This window comes from Gopherus flavomarginatus, chromosome 6 (assembly GCF_025201925.1).
Source record: "Gopherus flavomarginatus isolate rGopFla2 chromosome 6, rGopFla2.mat.asm, whole genome shotgun sequence".
NCBI classification, from domain to species: Eukaryota; Metazoa; Chordata; order Testudines; family Testudinidae; genus Gopherus; species Gopherus flavomarginatus.
In genome coordinates this window covers 43760944-43777096 of record NC_066622.1, presented here as the reverse complement: position 1 = coordinate 43777096, position 16153 = coordinate 43760944, and the positions used below count along the sequence as shown (strand labels likewise).

Here is a 16153-nt window from a genome sequence, read left to right as displayed (position 1 = left end):
CATGCCCTAAAATACACATCAGCTAATACAGCTTACAGAAAAAATGTTAAATTAGCAAGATTTTTTGCTAGTGAAAGTGCCTTTTTGTTCGTGGCAAAAAAATGCATGGAGAAGCGGGAAAATGTGCTTTTTCATTATTTTAATAATGGGGAAAAGTACAATATACAAAATTATTGTATTTAGCACTAATGATGGATGAAAATTTAGAGATTCAGATACTTGTCAAAACGTTCTTGGGTATTTTACAAGAATAGTCTCCCATATGATATTCAGGACCTGACTTTCTCGCTGTAGTTTATTACTTCTGATTCTTACCCTACATGGATTTGGAAAACATAGATGTCCATAATTATTATTCTCTTTTTAAAAAGCCACATGAACTCAAGAAGCTTCTATCAGATCTTAACAGAGATGAGCCTGAACCAAACAGTCATAATCTGAAGACATCCAAAATTGAGCGAATTTGAATCCAGATTTTTACTTATAGCTGGCCCCTTGCTATAGTGATCCAAATGAAATCCCTAAATCCCAATACCTCTAAGGATTATAAAAATTCATATCTTGGTCTAAATGTTGAGAAACCTAGCACTTCATTAAAGGGTCCATCCTGTGTGTGTGACATAAATCCAGCACACTTGCAGGCCTTGTCTGGACAGACTACATGGAAATTTTGAGCAACTCACTTTGCAACTTTTTCTCTTGTCCACAACTGGTCTTTGAGATGTATATTAGTTAACCAAAGGAACCAAGAGAATTGGATGTCTAGAGTCTCCTTTTGAACAGGGCTGCCCAGAGGATTCAGGGGGCCTGGGGCAAAGCAATTTCGGGGGGCCCTTCCATAAAAAAAAGTTGCAATACTATAGAATACTATATTCTCATGGGGGCCCCTCTGGGGCCCGGGGCAAATTGTCCCACTAGCCCCCCCCTTTGGGCAGCCCTGCTTTTGAATTCATATCTTTTGTGTGTTGGTAAAGTATGCTAACTAAATCAGTTAGCCAATCCAATAATAAAATTTAAGACACAGTTCTCAAACAGCAGAAATGTATTAAAATTACCGATACTTATACAAAACTATCTGCGCCATTCACTCATACTGTCAAAGGCCTAAACATAAATTTTTAGGAATAAGATATGTTAAATTTTAGGAATGAGAAAATCTCAGCTTTTTAAAAAACAACTTATTTATGAAAGTGCAATATACTTTTATAATTGTACTTTTATATGTGCTCTCTGATTGGGTCGGGTGAAGCATATAGTACATTTGGTATCAACCAATAAGACTGTAATAATATAATAAACACAGAATGAGAGCAACTGGTTGACTTTGGGGCACCAAAATCCATTAGATGAAAAAATAAAATTGACAGCAATCTTTCAGCAAATTAGGAATAAATGTTTTTCAAATAAAATGTTGTTGGATCAAAGTCTCTTTCTGGGAAGATAAATATTTTAACTCCTAGGCAGGCAGAAACTATTTATTACCCTATGAAAATGTTTCATTCAACCCAATCTCTCCCTTTCACACCTGCAACGTGTAGGTACAAATAATTACAGGCCTCAGTTAGGTTAGTTAATTGTCTAACTACTAGATATCTGGACACAGTCAGGTAGACATCGAAGATACATAACTTGGGTCTGAGGTTATTTGAATCCAGAAAATCATGAGTGTACAAATGAAGACAGAGTTAAGTGGAAGTCAGACTCACTCTCTCTTAAATAAAGGAAAATGCATAAAGACATTTCTTACCCCTGGATTGTAGAGGAAGCGGACTTTGTCCATGAGAGTTTGGTGGTATGACCACCATAGCTCAGCACAGCGCCTTCCTTTGATACACGGAGTTGCACTTGAGGATCCAGGTTGGTAATTTCAAACAGCACAAAGTGATTTCTATTTCTCCCAAGCTTACCAGTCACAGAGATTCCTGAAAGTGCCATTAACGTAGACTCAAGGGACACAATATTAATAATAAGTAAAAAACCAAACCAAAACAAAAAAGCTATTGTTACAGCTCTTTTGTAAGTGTGTTGTATTTAAGGAGCCAAAATTCAGCTCCTGGGCTGCATCCTGCTCCAATTTCCTATTCACATTTGCAGAATTTACTCTCCAGAAGTCCTCTATGGCCACAGTAATGGAAAAGTCATTTGGGGCCAATGGTAGTGGCAGCATATATGCCCTCTGACCTGCAGGGATATATGTCTTACGCAGATTACTCTTGGCCTTGGCAGCAACAGGCTGCCTGGCCAGTGGTGCCTGGAGGGAGCCACAGCCCATGGGAGCATAAGCCCACATTAATTTGACTGATGGATTGTTAATGTGTGTGCACGTCTGCACTAGTACATTAGAGCCTGAATCTGTTAAGATATACTGGTGTATAATAAAGATTAGGGACATGCACAAGTCCCAGAATTTGTATTCATAATCAGAAGCCTCAGTGGGTTGCCCAGGAGGAAGAGCTTCCAAAGACACTAATCAAACCTACCCTTTTAGTGAAAATGTTTTGTTGATAAGTTCCTAACCAGCAATAGTTACTTGTTTGTATTATACGTAAGATTTGGCAATCTCACCTTTGTCAGGATCTGATATTAGGTTTATGTAAGCTTGCGGTTGACCATCAATATTTAAACAAATGACATCATTTTGTCTGGGCAGTTGAAAGAGGAAATGTGGATATTCATTGGCTAAAAACACAGACAGAGAGAGAAAGAGCGCTCTTAATGTTCATAAAAAAAATCCTAATAGTGCTGATATTGCAAGTGTTAGTAGTATTGAGTCAATCAGTTCTACAAAGAATGCCCTTCTAGAATGTGGGCATTCTAGTTAGGAGTGAGAACAAAAAGGGTTATGTAAACGAGTAGTTTTCTATAGTCCTGAGGGGCTGGTGTTGTAGAGGGGTAGAATATTTATTTTGTATTTTTAATTTACTACATATGTGCATAATTAAACTTAAGGGAAAGTCCAAAGAATTACAAACACATTATTGTAAAAATCAACATGCAACTAAATGTATAAGGTGGCTACTTAGAGTTGCCAACTGTCTAATTGTACAAACCCAAACACCTTGCCCCACCCCTGGCCCACTCCTTCCCCAAGGCCATGCCCTGCCCCTTCTCTGAAGCCCTGCCCTCGCTCACTCCATCCCCCTCCCTCCATCACTCACTCTCTCCCATCCTCACTCAATTTCACCCAGCTAGGGCAGGAGCGAGGGGATGGGGGCTCTGGGCTAGGGGATGGGGCCAAGGGGTTTGGAGTGTGGAAGGGGGCTCTGGGATGAGCCTGGGGCAGGGGGTTCAGGTCCAGACTCTGTTAGGGAGTTTGGGTGTGGAAGGGAGCTCAGGCAGAGGGTTGGAGTGCGGGAGGGGGTATGGGCTCTGGGAGGGAGCTTGAGTGCGGGAGGAAGCTCAGGGCTGGGGCAAGGGGTTGGGGTGCAGGAGGGAGTACAGGCTCTGGGAGGGAGTTTGGTTGTGGGAGAGGGCTCTGGGCTGAGCCTGGGGCAGGGCGTTGGGGTGAAGGAGGGGGTGTGGGCTCTGGGAGGCAATTTTGGTGTGGGAGGGGGCTCGGCTGGGGAAGCAAGTTGGGCTGTGGGAGGGGGTGTGGCTGAGGAGTTCAGAGTATGGGAGAGGGCTCTAGGCTGAACCTGGGGCAGGGGGTTGGGGTGCAGGAGGGGCAGGGATGCCCAGAGAGGGGAGCAAGTGGGGCAATTTGCCCCGGGCCCCGGGCCCCGCAAGGTCCCCCACGAGAATTTTTCGGTGCCCCTGGAGCAAGGTCCTTCACTCACTCCAGGGGCCCCTGAAAACGCTCGTGGGTCCTGGGCCCCCGGAGCAGCTTCTGCTGCAATTCGGCAGGGGTGGGGGGAGGTCCTGAAGACCCATGGCAGTGGGTCCCGGGGTGGAAGGACCCCCCTGCCGCACTGCGTGGTCTTCGGCGGCAATTCAGCGGTGGGGCCCCCTGCCGCCGAAGACCTCAGGCCCCCTGAATCCTCTGGGAGGCCCTGAGGAGGGGGTGCGGGGTGTGGGCTCTGGGTGGGAGCTTGGGTGTGGAAGGAGGGCTGGGGCAGGGGATTGAGGTGCAGAAGGAGGTAAGGGGTGCAGGCTCTGGCCAAGCAGTTCTTACCTTGGTTGGCTCCTGGAAGCGACTGGCATGTCCAGCTCCTAGCCTCAGGGGTGGCAAGGTGGCTCTGTGAGCTGCCCCTGCTTGCAGGAACCACCCCCACAGCTGCCATTGGCCACAGTTCCTGGCCAATGGGAGCTGCGAAGTTGGCACTCAGGGTGGGGGCAGCACACAGAGATCCCCAAACTGCCCCTGCGCCTAGAAGCTAAACATGCCGGACGCTTCTGGGAGCAGCGTAGAGCCAGGGCAGGTAAAGAGCCTGCCTTAGCCCCACTATGCTGCGGACCGGACTTTGGCCTATTAAAATCTCCCGGATTGCTTTTAATAGTCACCATGACATTGAGGCCAATGCTGGGAAACTCCTGGCCACTCCAGGAGGATTTGCAACCCTATGGCTATATAGGGTCATTGAGTTTTAAACAAAAGCCATAACTGAAATCAACCATGTAGCATCAAATTACAGAGGTGCTGATAAGCATTTCTATAGTTAAAAGACATGTTAATTTTTAAAATTTAAATTAGCATTAAAATTTCACTAATTCCACAATTCATTGACAGAATATGGCCTCCACACTTAGCATAATTGTTGTTCAATCTATTATTTTTTAAATAAAATAGTTACTTTTACAGAGAAAGTAATTAAAAATAAATAAATAAAATATTGTTCAGTGGACACATCCAATTCCTTGAAATCACACACACAATCATAATTTCTTTTGTTTTCTTTTAAAAAAAACCCACATAGATTTTTAAAGTAGAAATCTATGGGAAAGAGACATTAATCTTACTGATGCTGAAGTTCAAGTTGTGCATTTGACTGCAATTCTGAGGATGCGTTGATTATCTATTGGAGTTGAAAGGGAGTACATTGTGGAGTTGACAAGTCTGAGCATGTGATTGGGTGTTGTAATGTTTGTGTGGTAAAGAATACGCATTAAGGTTGAGCTGAATGTTAATGTCATCTTTACTGGTGATTTCCTTGATGTTTAGTGATCACATTGATAGGAAATACATCAAGTAACCTTAACTGTAAATGAGAGAAGTTTTTATTTTGGGAAATATAATATTGACATCATTTTTTTTCTACAACCTTAGGGATGTGTGTAGCATCTTTTGGTCTGCATACCATTGTGAATATGCAAGGCAGAATTCATGCAAATCATTTATACACAAACTGTGTCTCACAATATGAGAGAGAAAATGGAATGATATTACTATCTATTGTATTAGAAATGGTATTTGATCACATAATTAGAAACTGTGCTTCTGATTCTGCTCACTTACACCAATTTAACACCAATGAATTTAAGGGAGCTAGCTCCTGATGTACAGAAGCAAAAGTAAGATCAGAATTAAGCTACATATCATCATGCATATGTACAAAGGCTAGATTTAGCATTGTACATACCACCTTAACTTTGGCACTTCCTGATTTTGGGGGGCTTATCCATCATAATCTTTATCAACTCCTATGGAAGCTTGTTTCATTCCATGTGTGCCTTAGGAGACGGGTCTACTGAGGGGAGGGGAAATAAGTATTTTTCTTTTCAGAAAAGACAAAGGACCTGGCTCTTCTTTCCACTTAAGTCAATGGCAAAACTTCTGTGACTGCAGAGGAAACAGCATCAAGCTCCAAAATGGTAAGCAAAGACACTAAGTTTCAAGAAAATTTAGTACCAACAGTGAAGAATAAAAAAGATATATAAAATGATAAATTATTATCTGTTTGAGCAGGGAGCTAGGAGTCAGGACTTCTTGGTGATTGACTATTCATGTGACTTTGGGCAAACCCCTTTATCTTTCTTTATCTGAGTTTAAACTATATGTAAAAAGGGAATAATACTACCTAACTCCCTCCCAGGGATGTAGTGAAGATTAATTTACTTACGGTTTGTAAAGAGCTTTAACATCTTCATGAGAAAAATGATGTTAAATGATGTTCTATTATGTTAAATGTTAACATTTAACATGTTAAATGATGTTCTAAAAAATGATGTTCTATTATTTATGCTAAATAAAAGCAAAATCAGCTTGTTTTCCTGATACAATCAAGGTGCCTATTCAATAGGTACATTTCTCAGTGTTTTCACCTTATGGAGTTTTGTTGATGTGTTAATTGTAGTGAACAACATGTAGCTTGTTTTGTCAACATTTAGAGTTTTAAAGCAATATTATGACATATATTACTTACTAAGAAGCTGTGGTGTTGTTTGAACAGTCCTGAAAACTAAAATGTTTAAAATTTAGATTAACATTTCAATAAAACTTTTTTTTATTTGAAATATTTAATAAGGGACAATGTTGTACCAAAGAATTTTAAGCAGAACTCTCCACTGGTTTCAAGAGAGTTCTGTTTAAATATAAATGCCACAATATGGCCCAAGGAAAAGCAACATATCACATTAGACTTTTGATGTTCAGGGCTAAACCCTGTTAGAAAGGGCTTGGAAATGTTGTATTTGTGCTAGTTCCATTTAGGTTTGGTGAATGGTCCTGGATTAACAGGCCTGGAAATTTATGTTGTGTATCCACAAAAGAGAAAGAACATGGACACCAGCGTATTAATCTACCCCACTAAAGTGTATCTCTCAACCTGATCTAGACAGACCACTGTTTCGAGATAAGAAGGTAATATAGTGTTCATGCACGTTCCATTCTTTTAGTCTATACTGGGACCGAGATCAATATTTTTAGTCATTGTCAATTGTAATGGTGGATTTTTTGTGATTTGGATTCCTTCTCACTAGGAACAAATAAGTACACCTAAGAAACAAAACAGTTACCAGATGCTGGTAATTTTTGGTCACTGCCAACTTGAGATAGATTAGTTCAATGACTAGAAATAAGAGATCACCCATTGTTTTATCAATTCAGAGTCATCCACACACCCCAAAATTCACAGTTAAAATTAATTCTTATAACATACTGTCTGGTGAGTGTTCCGTCATGTCAAACAGTATAGCTCTTTGACCTAATATATTGAAAGAAGAGACCAAAATTTAGAAGATTTTTTAAAATTGGAATTAGTATTATTAAGCAAATAGTTTTTCAATTTTCTGTTTATGGCATATTACCCACATTTCCGTCCCTCTCCATCCTGTAGTTGTGGGTCTGACCTATATTCTAGAGAGGATTTCTCAGGGAGAAGAGATGTATTCTTTCCCCTCTCCAGCCCATGGGGCAGCACTGGGTCTGCACCATGGCTGCTGCTCTGAATCTGCAATAGCATTTGCAGCTCTTGCTCCCTCTCGACATGGGGAAATGGCCAGTGGATTCACTGACCATCCATGCAGCCCCTTCACAGTGGCCTTGAACCATGACCACACTCCATGCACAGCAAAACTGTACCAAATCCACTGAGCTGTGGATCTGAGGACAAAATATGTCACTAAGAAAAGTTAGAAATTATCACTGATAAAAACAAATAACCAGGTCCACTATGATTAAAAATCATGAACAGTAATTGTGTCCTCAAACAGTCATTTATAAAATATGTCAGTGCAAAGTCATTGGGAAAGGATGATGTTGGGTGGGAATCCTGCTCCATATGTCTCCAGGGTAAAGAACATAGTAACAACAAAACAAAGTGACTTACCAGTTTTCGGTGCTCTTTGAACGTAATCTAAAACATGGGGATTTAAGAACAAGATTCAGTGACCACTCAATGCAAAATATTATGAATGAAGCAGTTTCTATGAGAAAATCTCTCCCACCCTTGCATGTGTACATACTTTAATTGTAAAGCACCCTTTCCTCCAGACTTTCAGATGGTCCCCTGAATGCATGCAGACATTCTGGCTTTTGGGTCCTGATCCTACAAAGGCTCCTACATAGATCTGAATTCTCTGCACCCTCATAGGCATAGTGAAAGTTGAGGGCATTTAGCCCCTTGCAGGATGCAGAACAATGGTGCAATTTCTGGTTTGATGAAGCTAAATGCACTTGTTTTCTGTATCAATGTCTTTTGCTGGCTTGAATTGCTGTGGCTTTGGGGTCACTCAGCTACTTCAGTGCCTCTGTGATTTAGAGCTACCTGAATGTCTTGCTGCTTACACAATAGCAATTTCAGTTCTTGATTTTTAAATTACATTAAAAATGATGAACTTGAAGCTGTAAATTCACTTACCCCTGTCTAGAGAAACATCAAAATATCCATCACTTCTTACTGGAGAGGAAAAGTTCAATATTTTAAAAGAATTCTGCATTCTTTCTTATCAGTTTCAGAACCAGAGCTCTAAGTGGGTGTAGGATTTTTTTTTATTCCCAAATGAAGGTCCTTGTGCATTATACGAGAGCAGAGTTAAGGCTGCTGTGGCAATTTAACTCTGTATTTCTTAACTTATGTGATTAAACCCTAAAATAAATGTTTCATTAATGTAATTGTTGTATATAGCTTACATTTATTTTCTTTGGACAGCTAGGTGACTTGAGGAGCAAGGGCTGATCCAAAGAAATACCAGTGTTCCATATTTCAGTCATTGATAACACATTTTGGTTCCTAGTGTAACCTACTCACAGGTTGGAAGGTTGAGAAGTTGGGTTTTGGTAGCTGAAGATTAAAATCCAATAGCTGAAGTGGCAGGGGCAGGAAGCTTTTGGGGCAGGAAGATCTGAATTTTATCCCAGCTGCCATGAGTTCTGAATGACTCTGGCATGCAGCAGAGTGACAACAGTAAAGTCCTAAGTGGATATGGATTTACTTCCTATCCATGTAGTCTCATTTTACTGTTTAAATAGTTTTCAGAACACAGGAGTTGCCATCCCAAATTAGTTCAGTAGTCCATCTAGTCCAATATCTGTTCTCCAATTGTGATCAGTACCAGGTGCTTTGGAGGATGGCATGAAAGCTCCAGCGTAGATAACTATGCACCAACATATATCTGCATGGGGGAAGTTTTTCCTAACCCCAAACACCTAATGTCTATATGTCCCTTATGTATTTTTATCCTATCACATGTAGCTATTAGAATTCTCCTTATCTATATAAATGTCTAATTCTTTTTAAAAAATCTTTCAAAACTATGGGTTTTAATTATATCTTGTGGCAACAATGCACAATTTGATATGCCAGGTACTGTTCTTTCAAGTTGCATGTACAAACGAATCTAGAGCTGTGGATGAGTCCTATGTATTTCCCCAGTTACTTCTGTCAAAAATAGGTATCCAGAGTGATGTTATATCTCACTTTGTAGGCAAGCCTGGTATTCATATAGCAGATGAAATCTATTCCCTGTGTGGATTTAAACTATGTCTAAAACCTTGAATTGTGTTTATTACTGGCATTTATTTTCTACAACTTACTTGTAAGGCTTTATTGATTTTATTTGCAGAGGTTTAAAATTTTAGTAATTTTTAAAAATAGGAAAATTACTTTAAAATACTATTTTGTCCTAAATATATATGCCTGTAGATCATATTCTGTTAGTAAATTAGTATCAAATAAACATCCACAATCATCATCATAAACATGAGACTGAAATGTGTTTTTTAAGCGTGATGTTGATTTAAACCTTTATACGATTATTTTAAACAAACAAACAGATAATTAAGAGAGTAGCATACTAGTGTGAATACTAACAGGATAAGCATGCGAGCCTCCATCCATTAGTAAATGGAGAAAGAGAATACCATGTCTGAATTACATTTCAAGCTAGCATCATGCATCTTATTGGTAGCATTTTAAAAATGAGATATTTCTTACTACTGTTGCTCTCTTCTTCTCCTTCCCCCAGAAAATACACTACATTTTTTACTGACATCTGCTGAGGTTTCATGTGTCTCTATTTGCACTTGTCACTGCAAAATATAGGGCTGACTATGCGCCCACTCATCCTTAGTTAACTGCAGAAAAGTTGAGGGAATGAAGGTGTCATGAACATACAGCAAAGGGTAGCATAAAATCCCTCCTTTGCCTGTAAAGGGTTAAGAAGCTCAAATAACCTGGTTGGCACCTGACCAAAAGGACTAATAAGGGGAGAAGATACTTTCAAATTTGTGGGGGAAGGTTTTTGCTGTATGCTTTATTGCTGTCCTCTCTGAGGCAAAGAGAGAGACCAAGCGAGTAATCTAGCTCCTAATGAAATGATACATCTAATATTACAGAAAGAATAATAATAGCAAGGAAATGCATCAGATTACTTTTTGTTTTAGCTTGTGAATTTTCCCTATGCTAAGAGGGAGGTTTATTCCTGTTTTTTTGTAACTTTAAAGTTTTGCCTAGAGGGGAATCCTCTGTGTTTTAAATCCTATTACCCTGTAAAATTACCTTCCATCCTGATTTACAGAGGTGCTTCTTTTACATTTTTCTTTATAATAAAGTTCTGTTTTTAAGAATCTGATTGGGTTTTTAGTACCCTAAAAACCCAAGGGTCTGGTCTGTGCTCACCTTGGTTACCTATTTGGTTGGTATATTATTCTCAAGCCTCCCCGGGAAAGGGGGTGAAGAGGCTTGGGGGGATATTTTGGGGAAACAGAAACTCCAAGTGGTCCTTTTCCTGAATCTTTGTCTAACTCACTTGGTGGTGGCAGCATACCGTCTAAGGGCAAGGAAGAATTTGTGCCTTAGGGAAGTTTTAACCTAAGCTGGTAGAAATAAGCTTAGGGGGTCTTTCATGAGGGTCTCCACATCTGTACCCTAGAGTTTAAACTGAGAAGGGAACCCTGACAGAAGGGAAGCCTCATCTCTTAGAAGTAGAGAAAGCATTATTAAATAACACTGTAGGAAACCATTCTGCAGTGAAATTAAATGGATGACATTCTGTATCTGAAGGGAATGCCCTGCATCCCCATGTTCATCCTTATCATATGATTGTGTGGTATCCAATGCAAATTTTGTCATGTTGGATGTCTTCAGGAGGCTCATGATGCACTGAGCATTGTTGTTATGGTAATGTTATAGGTTGTAATTTCATGTCTATAGTTATGAGGCTGAAAATGTATCCTCATGGTTTAAAACAAGCCCAGGCAAAACTCTCCAGGAACAGAGGGGCAGTTCACACCTCATCAGGGCATGTATGGGACAAACCCAGCCCAGCCTCACAGGAACAAAGGACGCTGGCGTAGGCAGCAACAAAGGATCTGTTGGATTCTTGAGTGAGTCACCCCCCTTCCCTTGGTCAGTCAGGGACTAATGAGGGAATGCTCATCTGACCCTGAAGGGTGGGGGCGCAAAGCCAAAAGGGAAGAAAAGAACATGATAACAGGAAGAGACATTTGCCATGCTGGCTCTCTCTTCCACCTCCATCTACAGACATCACCAACAAGCGACTAAAGCGCTGATCAAAGGGGAGAGCTTGGCTGAAAGGAAACCAGCAAGCCTGTGGTGAGAAGCATCTAAGTTTGTAAGGGCACTGAAAGTGTTAATATCATCTTAGAATGTGTTTTGCTTTTATTTCATTTGACCAAATCCAACTTCTTGTGCTTTGACTTATAATCACCTAAAATCTATCTTTGTAGTTCATAAATTTGTTTGTTTATTCTACCTGAAGCAGTGCATTTGGTTTGAAGCATGTCAGAGATTCCCCTTGAGATAACAAGCCTGGTACATATCAATTTCTTTGTTAAATTGATGAACTCATATAAGCTTGCAGCATTCAGTGGACATAACTGGACACTGCAAGAAGGAGGATCCTAGGGTTGTATCTGGGACCAGAGATATTGGCTAGTGTCATTCAGCTGCACATTCCAAGGAGCAGTTTGGTTTGAACATTGGCCTGCTAAATCCAGGGTTGTGAGCTCAATCCTTAAGGGGGCCATTTAGGGATCTGGGGTAAAAAAATTAGTTGGGGATTGGTCCTGCTTTGGACTAGATGATCTCCTGAGGTCCCTTCCAACCCTGATATTCTATGATTGATTCTATAATATGCCAGAGTCTGTGCGTGAACAGCCCATAAGTGGGGGTTCTCACAGCAGAGCAGAGTAAGACTGGTTCCCAGAGTCAAGGATTGGAGTGATCTAGCAGATCACTGGTCCACGTAACATCAGGAGAACATCACAGAGGTCTGTAGGTTTTTCCATCACTTACTTCTGTGGTGCTATAATTTTGGGGTATGAAAAAAACAACCAAAAAATGAAGGCATGATTTTACATGACTAGTATTGCTTGTTCAATAGGCCCAAAACTGATATAACAAGGGTGCTGCAAGTCAGAATAGGGGTACATTGATCGAGCTGTGCGGGTACACTAGGAATGCTGTAAGCCAGGAAGAGGACATATTAAGAAAGAAAAGTGGGGGGAAAGTTTACAATGTGCCTATTAGACTATCACAGGCTGACTGGTTGAATTGTAATAAGGCATTCCATAACAAGAGGTGGTAATATGATTTAAAAATAAGATTTATTAACAAATTAAAATAAATCCTAACAAGCCAAAAGAAACATGGGTAAAGTTTCCCTCATTTACTGCAGAATAATCAAGTTCTTTAGGATCAGTTTTTGAGATTGTCCTAAAAAAGCTTATCTTTTCCTATGTTTTTACTGCAGGAAGTTCCATATCAGAAGACTCGTGCTGCCTCAGGTTCTACTGATTGGGAATTGCTGCACTTGTGACTTTTAGTTAGTCACAGCTAGGCTAGCAAGAAGAGACAGGTGAGGGAGGATTTGATAGCAGCCTTCAACTAGCTGAAAGGGGGTTCCAAGTAGGATGAAGCTCAGCTGTTCTCAGGGGCGGCAGATGACAGAACAAGGAGCAATGGTCTCAAGTTGCAGTGTGTGTGTGGGGATATCAGGAAAAACTATTTCACTAGGAGGGTGGTGAAGCACTGGAAAGGGGTTACCTAGGGAGGTGGTGGAATCTCCATCCTTAAAGGTTTTCAAGGCCTGGCTTGACAAAGCCCTGGCTGGGATGATTTAGTTGGTGTTGGTCCTGCTTTGAGCAGGGGGGTGGAGTAGATGACCTCCTGAGGTCTCTTCCAACCCTAATCTATAATTCTATGATAATGGCTGTTTATAGCTAGGAAGTAAATGGTAGAGTCAAATCCTTTCTACTCCCAGGCACTGAGGAAACCACTATTTCTCTCCACTTCAGAGAAGGGGAAAAAAACAAACCCGAGAGAATATCTTTTATTTGGAACAATAATCTTTCTTTTCAACTTTAGCTGAGCTGCAGTCCCACTACACCATTCAGGTAGCCCATATAACAGGGGGAAAAAGAGTTCAGGGGAAAGTTAAGAAAGAATACAGTGCTGTAACAGTGTAGAGAAAAAGCAAGAAAAAGAGTAAGTCACCTTTCACTCCCATTCTTCATTCCAATTCCTTGCCATGCAAACACATGGTAAAACAATTCCCAAATGAGAATAAAAATGAATGGGAAAATATTAACAGTGTCTTGAGGAGAGGAAGGAATAGAAGTCTCATCTTCCTACTTCTGGAGCACTACTCTCAGAGTTCCCTAAACAAGACATAGGATGGCAAGAAACATCATTCTTTACTCTGCCATGCCCTGAAAGCTCTCATTCCCCAGACAAGTAAAAGTTCCTATTAAGGCCACCTTCTATGGCTTGCTTCAAACCAGTATTATTTGTTCTTTGCTTTTTGGCAGTAGTAAGTAAAAATAAATAGTTTTTAAAAAAATACAAAAATTCTAATACATATTCTCATGTTACTGCCAAAGTAACTGTAGATGCTACAGATTATATCTCTGAATCGCTCCCAGAAGATAAAATAAAGTTACAGAGATTTCCTCTATTCCAAAACTAGTTAATTACAAGACTGCTCTATGTGAGACAATATCACCATTGCAAGTTGCAATGCTGTTCGTTTCAGCTACACCAGTGAAGCAAGATGACAAACAGCACTCACTGCAGGGTTTTCATGGTTCCCAGCACATGTCCCAACAGCTGTCAATAAAGAAGACATTGAAGACAGTGCAAGGGGACTCCAAATGAACCAATGCTATAGTAATGCTAGGACTTAATGGCCACATTGCTGCAGCACAGTACAACCAGATGCAGGACATACAATGTTGGAGAGACTTGCTCTGAATAAGTATTAAGGTGCTGGCAACACTTGTGCACCATCACGGCAACTTGTGCTTATGGAGAGGAGGGGACAGAGTCATATACCAGTGCAAAGATTGCACCACCCCAATTCAGGGAATGTGAGAGCTTGTGCAGTCCCCAGGCAAGTTAGGGGAGCCCTGAGGACTGTCCTCCCACAGTTGCACTGCCCTTGTGGTTTTTGCAGGGGTGCAAAATTGCAAAGGCACACATCTGCCCCAACCATGCCTCCTCCCTGTCCCAATATGTCCCTCCCTTTGGCCCATCCCTGCCTATCTGGCACAGAGGGGTTGTAGCACAAACATCAAATCTGACTAGAAGTGTGTTTGAAATGGTGATGATAGTGGAAAATTTCTCCAGTATAGACCAGCCTAGCAAGACCAGAAAATCTGGGTTGCAATGTAGGGCATGACTATTAAAACAACAGATACAAGTTTTCCCAGGAATGTATAGGTCAAATTTTGCTATTGAAATTAATTTTGACTTCAGTGGAAGTGGGACCAAGTTCTGTCTGTGCCCTGTGTAATTTAGACCTAAAATCTTGAAGTGTATCGATTAATAGTATTTTTTATATGCTAGCAAACCCCCCATTTGCATTTTGAAACACGTGACTTTCAGAGAACTTTTAAACTGTTTTTAATACAAATGGGCTAAGATTTTAGAACAAAATATATATCTAATTTTTCACTACAATCAGAATCACTAACATGAGATTTAAATGTTTACTTTAATAAATACTTTAGATTATTGTTTAAAGAAATAATTCAGTAGTTGGAAAAGTAAGATAACTTACACATACTCTGATCATGATGCCTTCCGTAACTTAAGGCTTTCGTTATATGGCTTTTTGAGAGTTTGTTACCTGGTGGCAGAAAATATAGTCAATACCATTTATCACTTCAAAAGTTTTTTTTAACTCTTGTTAATACTCATATGAGTAAAGGCTACAGGACCAGCCTAAAAGTGCTCGAAAGAGAGACTTCCTACTTTGGGGGACTAGATTATTCTCACCACTCCCTATGTGGAGGTTGATGCCTTCTGTTGTTCTTAGTTCACATTTTACTCCATTTCAGTTATACATTTCCCAGTATCAAAATGTTTCCTCAAATAAAAGACAAAACCTCATTTTAATATTTCACAGCTAATGGGACTAAATCTGAGCCTATTCATGTGTCTCTAGAAACTACAAGGGGAATCCACACTTCGTTGCTTATGTAGGCCAACCTTATTGCATCCCCCAATGCTTCCTTGCATCCCTCCATTCTTCCCCTGAAAGCTCCCTATCTGCCACCTCCTCATTCTCCTTTATTTCCAGGTCTCTCTGGAATGCCTCACTCTCTCATGCCAGGCTCTGTATTCCCCTGGTGCCCCCTGGAGAGAGTCTCTTATCATCATGTCAGATTGCCAGGGTCTGCTATTTTCCTCCACATGCAAGGGTCTGTGTGCACAGCCATTCCCCACTTAAACCATAACCCCTAATTTTCCATTTTCCTTCTTTCCACCATATCAGGGCATCTGTGTTCTCCCCTTCCCCCCATGCCAAGTTCACCTATTCTCCCCCACCTCTGCCCTGAGCCAGGGAATCTTTTGGTCCCACCCTACTCCCCTGCAATTTCCCCCTTCCCCCACCCTTATTATTTCTTTTAATTGTGTCTGGGGGATAAATCATTCTGGGTGTCAACATGTTAAACTCTGTTGGGATGGGCAAAGATGAGTTAGGGTGTTGAAGATATTAATGGGCACCATCAACCAGTTCTTTGACCTATAAACAGCTGCAGAAGTGCCTTAAACTGTGGCTCTGCTAAACAGATGGCAGGAGCTCCACGTGTCCACCGTTTTCCCTCTTCTGGTTTTCTAGTTTTCCCCCATATCAGTATGTCTGTGCTCATTCATGCCTAGAACATTCTTTGAAATTTTGAAATTGATCAGATGCAGCATTCAAAAGTTATTACTTTACAGACAGATTAATTGTCCTGTGCTTCCCCATGTAGACAAGCCCAGAGAAATGCTATGAAGTTGCGTGGAAGGCCTCAAAACCTTGGCCAATTAAG

The 16153-nt window shown here is 40.7% G+C and overlaps 1 protein-coding gene across 1 annotated transcript in view; it reads right to left on the bottom strand.

Annotated features, from left to right (window-relative positions):
* Nucleotides 1-16153, bottom strand: part of LOC127053298 (inter-alpha-trypsin inhibitor heavy chain H4-like) — a 46180-nt gene that overhangs the window by 3307 nt on the left and 26720 nt on the right. Inside the window, exons 15-21 of the mRNA XM_050957774.1 lie at nucleotides 14896-14964; nucleotides 8235-8273; nucleotides 7704-7730; nucleotides 7035-7079; nucleotides 6300-6335; nucleotides 2566-2679; nucleotides 1748-1922 (exon numbers count right to left, since the gene is read on the bottom strand). Of these exons, the coding sequence (XP_050813731.1) occupies nucleotides 1748-1922; nucleotides 2566-2679; nucleotides 6300-6335; nucleotides 7035-7079; nucleotides 7704-7730; nucleotides 8235-8273; nucleotides 14896-14964 (505 nt within the window). The remainder of the gene's footprint in view (nucleotides 1-1747; nucleotides 1923-2565; nucleotides 2680-6299; nucleotides 6336-7034; nucleotides 7080-7703; nucleotides 7731-8234; nucleotides 8274-14895; nucleotides 14965-16153) is intronic.